The sequence below is a fragment of the Rhipicephalus microplus genome, chromosome 10 (genome assembly GCF_043290135.1).
Source record: "Rhipicephalus microplus isolate Deutch F79 chromosome 10, USDA_Rmic, whole genome shotgun sequence".
Lineage (NCBI taxonomy): Eukaryota > Metazoa > Arthropoda > Arachnida > Ixodida > Ixodidae > Rhipicephalus > Rhipicephalus microplus.
This window is the reverse complement of record NC_134709.1, coordinates 18540436-18553075: the sequence shown is the minus strand read 5'-3', so window position 1 is coordinate 18553075 and position 12640 is coordinate 18540436. Positions and strand designations below refer to the sequence as shown.

The window sequence follows — 12640 nt, the reverse complement described above, 5'->3', positions numbered from 1 at the left end:
ATAAAATGGACATATTAATATTGAAGTCATATGCGTCTATGTAGCACGATGTGTTTACGTGGAAACCTGTATCTGCCAGTCGGCTTGAAGTACGAGCTCGCGGCTCGCGCGTACGTTTACATTCAGCACGTGCAACGGCAGTCTGACCGCTGGCCGCAGATTTGCGTGCGATCCTGCGAAGTGATCATTCGGCTGCGTATCCTCTTTGTGTTTTTTTCGTGCACTAACGGCACAGTGTACTGCAGAATGATCACGCACGCTAAAGTACGTTACGAAGACGATCGGAAACTTGCGATTGTGGATGTTGGCGACATCGAAAACTTCAAACCAGAGCACGCGAAGGACTTCAAGTCCAAGTTCTTCTATTCTGTAAAGTGGACCGATCCGGACGGGACCTCTGATTACTACCGGGCTCGGATCCTAGCTTTGGGAGGTAAGCTCTTCGTTTGCGACCCTGGCACACATTTATTTTGCCTTGTCAAGTTCAACATTAAGTGCATTTTTGTGTTCCGCGGTGCGCATATGCCTATCGTTGATGCTATCCGGTGCGTGCGGTCGGTCGGCAGGTATAATTTGATTAATGAAACATAATTTTGTCTTGAAATGAGCGTAGTTCAAATATAGTCTTGCAACTTCCGTTATTTATAAATAGGCCTAATGAAGCTAGTGTATAAAAATTACTATATATACTCAACTGTCTTTTGCGCTCTTGCAAATGCAATTAATATGCCTAAAACTTGTTGCTAAGTGAGATGGATATCTAAGGGATCGCCTTTCTTTCTATTCTTCATGCGGTACAGCACAACTCGATAATATTCCTTAAAATGTATGCACTGATCCAGATCATAGACCCCTCTCCTCCAACTTTTGACGCTATTGTCTGCGAAGCTTCCAGCGTACGGCACGTGGCAAACTTGTTGAGTCCTTCCCAGCTGCCTTTATGTTTTCAGAATACAGTAAAAGCTCGTTAATTCGAACTCGAATGGGACTATAAAATTGTTCGTATTAAGTGGAGTTGAAAAATTGCGCAGGCGCTAGAATGAAGACATTGTTCCACACTGTGTGGAGAACCCAGAGAAGCCACCTCTGGACTCGTTCCCGCAAACTAGGTGATACTACATGTTTGTGGCAGGTAATTTCATAAATTAAATTCAGGCTGTGACAGCAAGAGAATTTATTGATCAGTCAGTGATACACCAGAAACAAGCATAGACTACAAAGAACAGACTACAAAGAACACAGGACAGAGTTTAACAGAACGAGTGCAACCGTCAAGTGGTCTTATTTTCATGCGTAGTGAATAATAAGGCTAGTTGATGCTTGCGCTCAGTCTGTAAAACTGCGTTCTTTGTAGTAGTCTTCATAGCGGCGCCCTTCCATAAGTGCATTCAACTATTATGTAGGTCAAATAAAATAATTATTTTTGATCATCTGTGTTCATGCAATAATCATTAATTCATTATCTTCACCATAGCAGTCAGATCCCCCCTCCCCGAAATAAAAAAAAAAAAGGAACCAGGATTTGCGTGTATATATATATGTATATATTGCGTATTTGACCTCTCCTTACACAAATGCATATACGCAAACATCTAGAGCTCAGTTATACAGTATATACAGTAGTCTTATGCAAAGACAGTTAATGAGCACATGTTTTATGGTTGTGATACTACGCACATATATATTCTCCCTGCTTCTGTTTAAGGCTTACATGCATATAGAGCATGAACTTTTTTAATATTGAAACAAAGACTACCGGAAATTTCAAGGATCCTTTCATATAAGTAGAAGGCTTATTTAAGTGTACACTTAGCATAATATTCCTTCCCACTTAATCTGTTGTCACTCTTCTGTGTTTTTCTTTATACTTGCAGTGCAGCCTAGTCGCACATCCATGGCTTATAATGAAATTATTTCCTCGTAACATTTTTCAATGTGTACGACCTCAATATTTTCCAGAATCTGAAGACGACTTGGAGGGGGAGGGAGGAAGCCGGCAGAGGCCTAGGTTTGAAAAAATGGCTTATTCACCTGACGGCGGAAGTGAGGATGAAGATGATGTCCAGCCAGAGGTACTTGTTTATGCAGTGCCATATCATTCTTTATGCATTGCACAACTTAAACAGCCTCATAAGACATTTTTTTGTTTGTGTACAGCGTCCCGTGAAAAAGCCCTCTGGCCCAAAACAGGAGCTCTTGGACATGCTGAAGAGAAAAAAGGATGACATCTGCCGAAAGGAGGAAACAGCTACAAAGAAACAAAAAAAGAGGGAGACCTATGACGATAGGGGCAGCCTAGTCAGTGAGCTCAAGAACAAGCTACAGAGGCTTGAACAACTGATGGATAGAAAGAGCAAAAAAATAGAGCAGCTCCAAAACAAGAATAACACATTAGAAAAGGAGGCCATGGAGCTGAGGCGGCTTAATGTGAGGCTGCAGGAAAAAATTCTGACAGCCTTAGATGAAGGCAAAGGTATGGAATTCGGCTTTTCGTAGTTTTGTGGCTTCTGTGGCTGCTATGTACGTAGACTTATTTGTAATTTGTATGCCAGTAGCATGGTCACACATTTTTTTTTTTTTTTTTCAGGTTTGGGGGGGAGGGGGCACTCAGCTATGCTTTATGTATGTTTATGCATGCATTTGTATGCGCGTTTATACACATGCCAAACTGAAATTTCAGGGGGGGGGAATTATGGGCTTCCTTAAATTTAAAGCTATTCCTTACAATTTCAAACCACAAAATCGAACGAAGTGATGTTTGTGCATACTACCATGTTTACACATTCTTACGATAAGGAGCGAGTTTGCTTATTTAAGAAAATTACAAAAAAATATAGGGAATTGCAGTTATAACATGAGCTCGCCATCCTATGTTGGAGAGCTTCTCTTCTGACCAGTGGTGACGACCTTGCATAGGACCACAAAAGGCTTTTCAAGTCAGCGGAGCATGAAAGAATTTGTCGCACTTCTTCATCACCCAACAACTATATGCTCATTTACGCCTTGATGCCACTGCCTATGATTTTCGAATATCTTTGGACAGTTTATTGTTTTATTGTTAAGCAAATCCTTTTGCATTTTCTTCATGTTTTACCAGGCAGTGGTTGCATGTGCAAAACATTGCATAGATCCAACACGTCCATTGTCACTTAGAATGCTCTTTGAAGGTGCTTTGAAACAAAATAATAAAATTGCTGTTTTATGTGTAGCCTGGTTTCACATCTAATATGAGGTGCATTCTCAAATTGTTAGTTACAAAAAAAAAAAAAAAAGAAAAAAACTCAAGTTAATACAATACTTGCATTTGGTACAATTTCTTTGATGTAGCTATATTTTGGGTGAGAGCCTTGATATTGAAACTCATATGTTTTGAATGTTGATTGCTGACAATGCTGTCTTCTTAAAGTGACTTGAGTTCTGCTGTTTGTAGTGAGCCTCGCTTCATGTTGATGGTGCAGGCAACAGTAGAGCTGCGTGCTCAATTAAGAGCAAACCGGAGCACTCAAGGATGGAGCTCATAGATATTGACATGGATGTGATTCCAAGGGAGACAACACCGCCACCAGATGATTGCCCAAGAAAAGAGAATGCCACGGTAATGTGCATATCTAAAGGGCAGCTTCAGGAATTTTTAGTTTTGCATACAGTTGTCGTTGTAGGTGAAATTTTTTTTGTGCTTGCTTAACTGTAAATGCTGCTTTTTCAGATGGTTGTTATGATTTTTTTTTTGCAATACATTCCTCTGATGCAGGTGGACATTGGCAGTGGCCTTCGAATAAATTCTTGTGCGTGGAGTCACATCCAGGGCCATCAAAAGGATTCTCTTTTTGTGAAAGACCTGCTTCTTGGAATTTGGCCAAAGGAGCAGCTGAAAAACCGCTCTTTGCAAGGTATGTTGCTGTTCTATAGATTTTTTTTTTTATAACGACAAAGCTCTTTAGGCTAGCCTTATTCTGTTCAAGGCAAAGAAATTCCTAGGTGGGTATGTGCCACAGGAATTGGCCAATCCCCAATGCAAGTTCAGCAGGTGCAAGTGTTAAATGAAAACTGCTTGACGGAGTGGAGCATGTCAAACATGGGAGAGGAAGAAAGAGAACTAAGAGGAGTAAAGGCATAAAATGATCGAAAGACTAGACTCGGAGAAAGAGATAGAAAAGCAGAGAGCAAGACAAAGAGAAACAGGAAGAGAGTGAGAGACATAGATAGAGGAAGTAATCAGTAGAGAGAGAAAGGAAGGGAAGAAAGAGCAAGAAAGAAACCGAGAAATTAAAAGGAGCAACAAGGAAGGCTGCCCCGCTCCGCTGTTTCTTCAGGCTTGGCACCACTAATGCGAAGCTGCCATAATTTTTTTTAGCGCTGTGAACTAGAAGTAGCAGTATTATAGTTAACCACTGTTCATTTGTGTCTTGCAGGAAAGCGGTGTCCACGATTTCCGGATCGGCCTGCAAAAACTCCACTGACGCCTTGGAAAGTGGAAGTGATGCGGGGTAAGTGTCCATGCTTTTTAAGATATTTTGGTGTAGACTGTCTTTGTTCATTCTGCCTCAGACCATATTCTTATAGACTCCATTTTTGTTTAAGAACTGTTTCTTCTTGCCAGTTAGTGATGCCCTGTGAACCTTTTGTTTTAGATTGTTACAGACGGCGACTGCAGCGCCAAGGTATTCCTGAAAACCTTGTGCCTGCTGCACTCAAGCAGCTAAACCATTTTGTGGTGGAGAAGCTGGCAGACCTTGAGAGGATGGCAAAACGGTGAGATGCAGTTGTAAATGTGTTTTGATGAATTTCAGGAAGGTTCTTGTATGTAGTTTTAAATGACATGCAGCCTTGTAAAAAAAAGTGTTCAAAGCATCATACTGATTAAATGCCATGCCAGTGCATTTACTCACACCTGTGAAGTATGTGTGAGATCATGTGGTAAAAACTAGTCTTGAGCTCCTAGCACATCAAGTTAGCACTTTACTCACATCTGAGCAGGCCCAAATTCTAGGCTGACCCCCTAAGGTTTGAAGCCAGAAAAAAGAAAAGAAAATGTTACCTCAAATGTAGACCCAGCAGGAAAACGTTTACAGTATGCAAAAAACTCAAAACACATACAGTAGAACCCAGATATATATATAGAGCCATAAAGGAGATTGCAAAATAGTTTGATATGGCAGCAAAGCAGACAACTCGTCCAGCTTTCTCCTGTGTGTGTTTGTGTGTACAATGATTCTCTGCTGAACAGTGCTGTTCTCTTGAAACCCGGCGCCTGCTACAATGTGTAGCCTGCTATGTATGGTCACAATATTACTGCACTGGGACCCCTTTCCGTGCTTGTTTACTATGTCAGTGTCTGTGCAGTAACATTTTCTTGTGCGTAAGCGTTCACTTCTGACAATAAGCGGGTGTTGCGTGCATCATTTTGGGCCAATGTGGCGGCTATGCTTTTTTGTGCAGTTAAGGCGGTTTTAGCTATTCCACCATGGCACCAACGCATTTGGGTTGTTGCATATTAGCAGTATGCAGTAAGTTTAAATGGCGCTGTGCCTTACATGCTGCTAAACAGGTAGTCGAAAATGCCTAGTGCAATAGGGCTGTCGGCAATCCGTTGCACTCTCATGTTTGTCAGTGGCTGCTATCACATTTGCAGCCATCGCCACATGTGCTTAAGTCTTAATCGATGGCCAGCCGGTGCGTCCAAATGAAAATGTGAAATATTTTGCACAGTACAGCATGCTACTGGCCACACCTAGAGTTGCGGGGTGCACCTTGAATCAACAAGCTTATGAGCCTTGATGGCATGATCAATCCATGGTTATTATGCTGGTGGAAACAATTACTGCTATCACTCAACTGTAACAATTTTTTAAGTACTCAAATATAAACCAACCCGACAGTATTTGAGTTTGAGAAAGACTATTGGCCTAGATTTGCGTAAATATGATACACACTCTGCCTACAGCAATAAGCAATGTCATTACCTATCCCTAATATTCTGACAGGTCCATTTCTAAGGATAGTTCTGCAGCAGGCTACCATTGAAAATGTTGCAAAGGGCCAGCTCTCATGCCTTGAAGTCGTAGTGTGGTTCAAGCACCACAATGTCGTTGCATCATGTGTATATGTAACATTAGCGATGTGAACTTGTAACTTTCATGCACTTGTGTATTTTTCAACACTTTCAGGGAGAAGGACAACCTTAAGCCACAGGAAAGCTGTGAATAAGGCCAGCAAATTCCAAGGTCAAGAGTAAGCCGTGCCTGCAAATTTGGTCTAGTCATTTTCCAGTCAACTTTTGCAATACTTGTACAAGTAATAAATTATTGTAAATCAAGTACCTTCATTTTATGGTTTTTATTTTATGCATGTGCAATACACATCACTCACGACCAAGCATACCGGATCATTTTGGTCAGGATGAACATTTTTGCTTTAACAATTTGGTGTGCTCTTTGCCCATGTATTTCAGCCAAACACCAATTTGTAATGGAAGAATGTTAGGTTCAAGCTAGACCAAGCTAGAAGTTCACTTCAAATGGTTGACCAGTTGCACACCAGCCAGCTCTAACTGGATGACCATGTACATTCAACTGGCTGACCAATGGCGCACCAATCAGCTTCAATTGGATGACCTGTTGGCACCAGTTGGCTTGAACTGGATCACCACATGTTTTCAACTGGTTAACCATTTGGGCACCAGTCAGCTTCTATTGGATGACCTGTTGGGTGCCAGTTCACTCTAACTGGGGGACCATACGTTTTCAACTGGTTAACCAGTTGGACACCAATTCACGTGAGCTGGTTAACCGGTTGGCTTTAACTGGATCATTATGTGTTTGACTGGCTGACCAATGGCGCACCAATCAGCTTCAATTGGATGACCTGTTGGCACCAGTTGGCATGAACTGGATCACCACATGTTTTCAACTGGTTAACCATTTGAACACCAATTGTCATTGACTGGTTGACCAATTGCACTCCAGTATCTTTAATTGGATGACCATATGTGTTCAACTGGCTAAACAGTTGAGCACCAGTTGGCTTTAACTGGATCACCATACGTGTTCAACTGGTTAACCAATTGGGCGCCAATCAGCTTCTATTGGATAACCAGTTGGCTTTAACTGGATAACCATTTGGACGCCAATTTACATTGACTGGTTGAATAGGTGGACACCAGTTATCTAGAATTGGTTGACCAATTGGACACCAGTTAGCTTTAACTGGTTGCAGTGAAAAGAAAGCTGGGCACCAATTAAGATTCGGTTACGTCCAGTTAAATATAATTGGAAAACCAATTGGCCACCGGCACTGTCCAAATGGTTCACCAATTGGACGTAAACTGGTCTACCAATTGGATATAATTGGTACGCTCCCAACTGGTGGCGAAATTCCAATTGGTCGAGAACCAATTCGTAGCAATTGGTATTTGTCCAATTGGACCCATTGATTTTTTTTGACTATCGCTTTGTGATAACAATTGCGACTGATGACATGTTAAGCTCATAGACTTCTCGAGGCAGAAAAACGTAGGCGCAGATGCCAAAAACTGCGTCGCGTTGAGTGAAACTTATTTGTGCTCCGTTAGAAAAGAGACGGGCCATATGTTAAGGGAGGGATGCTGCTCGGGCGCTGCATGCGGTGCTGTCGACCGCCGCTGAAGTATAGTGGAAGTTTCGCGAAGAGGCTTTTTTCGCTCACGTGGCCCGTAAACTTTTGTGGTCGACTGTACAAAGAGTGTCCCACGAAAAACGAAGGCGACAGGCAGGGCGAGAGTCTCAGGGCTCCTCTCGGCCCCGAAAAAACTTAATTCCTTGTGCAGGACGGTCAACCGAGATGGACCTTAAGAAAGTGTGCGAGAACAAATACCAGACGCCCGTAACCGTGCACTTAAATCCAGTCATGTAACTTAGAAGTGTGGCAGTTTGGGCTAGTCGGTATGACATGACGATAGTTATAGCTCGAGAACAGAACGACGACAAAGAGGTTCGTTCTTGGCGTGTCCTTCTTGTCTCTTTGTCGTCGTTATGTTCTCGCGCTATAACTATCGCCATGCATCGAGTCGTTTGACGTCCCTCTGAGCAGGCTGCTGCTCTGAGCTATGGTGGGAAAACTGGACGTTATATACCTTAATGGTCGCCTCAGAGAGCATGCCAACATTGTCAAACAATAGTAAAAACAGCGACTTTGTGCTAGATTGCAAATCATGTAATTGCACAGCATATTTAATCAATTCGCTTTCATTAGAAAAACATTTGGACCAGTGCAAGCGAGAGATCATTGAACCACTGACCATCATCAAGCGGAGTCCTTCTTACGTCAGTTCACCGTCCATCCAGTTACATGACAAGAAAATCACGTATCAGTATCCTTTCGATGGAGGCGAAGTGCTTGACGTCTGCGTACTAACTAATTTTAGAACCCCGGCTGGTTAAGATTGTCCGGTGTACTTCAGTACGGCGTCTATCGTAGACGCTTGGGCGAGTTCCCACAAACAGATTCCGATCAATTCCAACTGCGTTACACGTGTAATTCGTTGGCGCCACCAAAATTTTTGGACGATGAAATACTTGTTCCTGAAGGGCTGAAAATCAACACTCGTCGTGATAACGTTATACCGGTGCGAAGGTAGGTTATTTGTGCCGTTTGACTGAAAAAACGGCAACTTGCGAAAAGGATACTAGAGTATTTTAGCTTGGCGTTTCTGCGCTCCGCTCAGCAGCTAAGCGAACCGGGTGCACGAGTGCATATATGCGCTTCCCGCTTAGCCGTATCAGAGTCCTTCAATGCATTAAGGGACTATTAAGGGACTGTGGCCGTATATAGGAGGGCTAGCGTAGCGAGGCCATTTTACGGAGGGGTTTCAGTGCCGCCATGTTGGGCATTCAACCTTTGTGCTTTGCATATTTAACAACTGAACGAAGAGTGTTATGGTAGACGCATATACATCAAAACGGTTCGATTGATGCGCACGATATTTCGTGGCCTTATTAATTCACATCATTACAAAGAGAAGAAAACATAGACTTATCAGTCCGAGATGGCGGCGCCAATATATCTTAGGTCCCTATTTTAGGTAAAATAGTCTATAGTTACCTGATGATAGTTATAGCGCGAGAAGAAAACGACCACACAGAGATAACAAGGACACGAAGGACACTCTGTGTCGTCGTTTTCTTCTCGCGCTATAACTATCGTCATGCAATACGAACTAGCGCAAGCTGCCACACTTCTATAGTTACCACTTAGGTACCTAGATTTTTCCCGAGGAAAAAATCTAGGTACCTAAGTGGTCACGAGAACTAATGTCCCTAGGTTTTCCCGAGGGAAAATCTAGGGACATTAGTTTCCGTGCGGGGTGTCGGTGAGCGCGCCCTCCCTCACACGCGTCGACTCCCCGCATATTTCAACATGGCTGCCTTTAGTGTTCGTGCTTCCCACATTAGAGTCTAGCCACGTGCGCGGCGGCTTCGCGTTCCTCTGTGCTGCGCAAAAGCGCTATCGCGTAGACTGAAATTTGTGCTTACTTTCAAGTCGCCGAATTAAGGAAAGTGACACGAAGTGAAGAAGACGGCACTGATGATGGAAACATCGCTGGTGCGTTGGCGTTCAAACGGATTGGACTGGCTCTGGAAATCTTCGTGACTCACAATCGCGTAACTGTCTTCAAGTTGGTGGTGTATCTTTTTTTTTTTTTCGATGAAACGAACTGTTAAAGGCTGCGCCTCCCCCTCTTTTCAGGGAGAGGGCACGGTGCCGCGTCCAAGCCACGCGCTAACCAGGGGCGGCGCCAGAATTCTTTTACCGGTAGGGGAGAGAAATGGAGGCGGGGCACTTGGGCATTGTGTTATGACTATATTCTCTCACGGGGGGGGGGGGCAATGTGGGGAACGATTTGATTGATTTATATGTGGGGTTTAACGTCCCAAAACCACCATATGATTATGAGAGACGCCGTAGTGAAGGGCTCCGGAAATTTCGACCACCTGGGGTTCTTAATGTGGGGAACGTGAATATAAAGGAGGGGGGAGGGCTCTGGCCCCCGCTGGCGCTGCCCCTGTCGTGCTGCAACGAATACTACGCACGGTCAGGACGTTGTAACTGAATGGATTGTTAGAGGAAGCCTGAATACTTCGCGAACAAGTGAGTCATGCCCATTAATTGTACTTTGCAACAGTGGCAATATGGTTTTTCATTTATTTTACGAGGCTTAACCAGAGGCTTGGCCAGAGGGCACCGCAACTGAGAAAAGTTTTAGATTGATTCTATAAAGGTCCATAAGGTGAGAAAGGTACAGGGAGCTTGCACGAACGACGGCGACGCTATGCACTCTGAGTAGGCAGCCTTCTTTTTTTTTTTTTTTTTTGTCAGAGGCGGTGCAGCAGCGCATTCGTGTTTGCGAGCGTTGGCGTAGCCTGCAGGCGTGATCGTGTGTGAGCGCGACGCAAATTCAACTCCAAGAAGAGTCGTGCACAATTCCAGCCTAACCGGAAGACCACACCGCAACGCTGTGCCAGGAAGACCTCGAGCGGTACGAAGAAGAGACGAGAATTGGCTCCGAGCGGGCCCATTCACGCCCAGTCGCGTGGGCGACTGTGTAATTGATTCATATGTGAGACTTAACGTCCCAAAACTACCATATGATTATGAGAGACGCCGTAGTGGAGGACTCCGGAAATTTCGACCACCTGGGGTTCTTTAAGACGACTGTGTAAGCAACGTGCACTTGTGGCCGCGCTTTGACAGCTCCGATATTCGTGAATTGCTCGTTCCGAGGACGAGTTTGATTACCCGGGAGCTGTTGAAGTCGAGAAAGGCAATCAAAAGCCACAACTTTGTGACGAGTGGTTGTAAGAGTCGTGAATGAAGAAATTCGCCGCCGATACCGCGATCGTCGTCACTCAAGGTGTTAAATCCCTTGATTTTGCCGTATAGATGCTAATGCTTGTTTCTGTTCAGGTTAAACTTCCAGCGTGTTAACAAGCCCCCCTTCGACGTCTTGTTCGTGGGCAAGAGTGATGACGAGGTCCTTGCCGCGCACTGCATATGCTTGGCCGGAAACGCCGAAGTCTGCTCGCATCCTACTGCGCTGTTCTTCTACGTGGAGTACGACGCATGCTCATGCGTGAGACGAGCGCTCCTTAATTTAACGCGTCTTACTTGAGGGACGACGACCACGGTATCAGCGGCGACTTTCGTCTTCACTCACGGCTCCCGTGCCCGGCCACTCTACACGAACTTGTGACCCTTGGGCCTTTCTGGGCTTCATCTGCTCCCGGGTTCTGCTTGTCCCGGTTTCATCTGCTCCCGGGACAAGCAACTCGTCCTCGGAACGAAAAATTCATAAATGTCGGCGCTGTCGACGCGCCGCCACAAGTAGACGTCGCTTACTCAGTCGCCTGCACGAAGCGCGATTGGGTCACTCGGAGCAAATTGTCGTCTCTTCTTCGCACCGCTCGAGGTCTTTCTGGCAATCAACGTATTTTCACAGCGCAAGACTACGAGCAGTTACGGCGTAACTACAGAAGAAGAGACAAGGACAGACAGAGCGCTGTTGATTGAATATGTTGATTCTCAATCACCAACTAGCCCAAGCATCTGTCTTATTATTAAGTATTTCTGGCACAGCGTTGCGGGGAGGCTGATATCGTGCACGACACTTCTTGGAGTTAAATTTCCCTCACGATCGCACTCGATCACGCTTACGAGCTACGCCAAGGCTCGCAAACACGACGAGGCTGCTGCACTCTCCGGCTGCCTCTGACGAAAAAATGGCTGCCTACCCAGAGTCTATGGCGTCGCCACCGTTCATGCAAGCTCCCTATAGGGTGCCTAGAATCACTGAAAAATTGTCCAGTGACTCTAGGCCGTGCCATATAGTGCCTCCTTTAACTATCAAACTTGCCTCAATGCGCGTCCCCTATCGACCGCAAGGCTGGGCCGGACAGAGTGTACTAACACTCGCTTGTCAGTTTGCTGCAGCCGCGCTGCACAGTGTTAGTTCGTTGTTGTCATGCAATGCGCTTGTCTGCGAAATGATATGCGTCAGACTTGTACTTTGATAGCACAATCAATGCAATCTACCACAGCGGGATTGGAACGGTGTGCCGTTGGGTAAATATCTTTGTGTGAGAAAGATTGCGATTGATAACAGTTACATTGACACACACAGAGCCCGTGCCTCCCCCCGCCCCCCTTCCCAATTTTTTTCGCCGTGGCATACAGAGAGAAAAATGACCACTTCAATGAGTGCTGCCCCCCCCCCCCCCACCCCGAAAAATATTTCTGCCTACGCCCCCGAGCCCGGCTATCCACTAACGAATGGGTGTTTTTTTTTTTTTGGGGGGGGGGGGGGGGAGGGTGATTATAAATAAAAAGAAGAGAAAAGTGAGCCCCTAACTGTCTCTCAGGGGGAGGACACCTCAACAGTAGCTCACGAGGGATGGGAGTAGAGAAAGGAATAAAAGGATAGGATTAAAAGGTAGAAAGATAGAGGAAGAAGAGAGAGAGGCGCAGGGAGCTACAAAAGTAAGAAGGAGACAGGAAAGATAGACACGGTTGCAGGAGTCCGAGGACTGGGCACCACTGGCGAGAGCTCTTGTCGGCGACGGGAGATGGCGTAGGGCTAATCCAGTCGGCCAGAGCTACGCTGTCGTCG

The 12640-nt window shown here is 45.0% G+C and overlaps 1 protein-coding gene across 1 annotated transcript; it reads left to right on the top strand.

Annotated features, from left to right (window-relative positions):
• Positions 1 to 30: 30 nt before the first annotated feature.
• LOC119161563 (uncharacterized) lies at positions 31 to 6325 on the top strand. Its single transcript, XM_037414102.2, has 8 exons — positions 31 to 433; positions 1960 to 2072; positions 2158 to 2473; positions 3459 to 3595; positions 3752 to 3890; positions 4413 to 4487; positions 4632 to 4752; positions 6168 to 6325. Exons 1-8 carry the CDS (start codon positions 31 to 33, stop codon positions 6205 to 6207), a joined length of 1344 nt encoding a protein of 447 aa, XP_037269999.1. The 3' UTR covers positions 6208 to 6325.
• The last annotated feature ends 6315 nt before the right edge of the window (positions 6326 to 12640 follow it).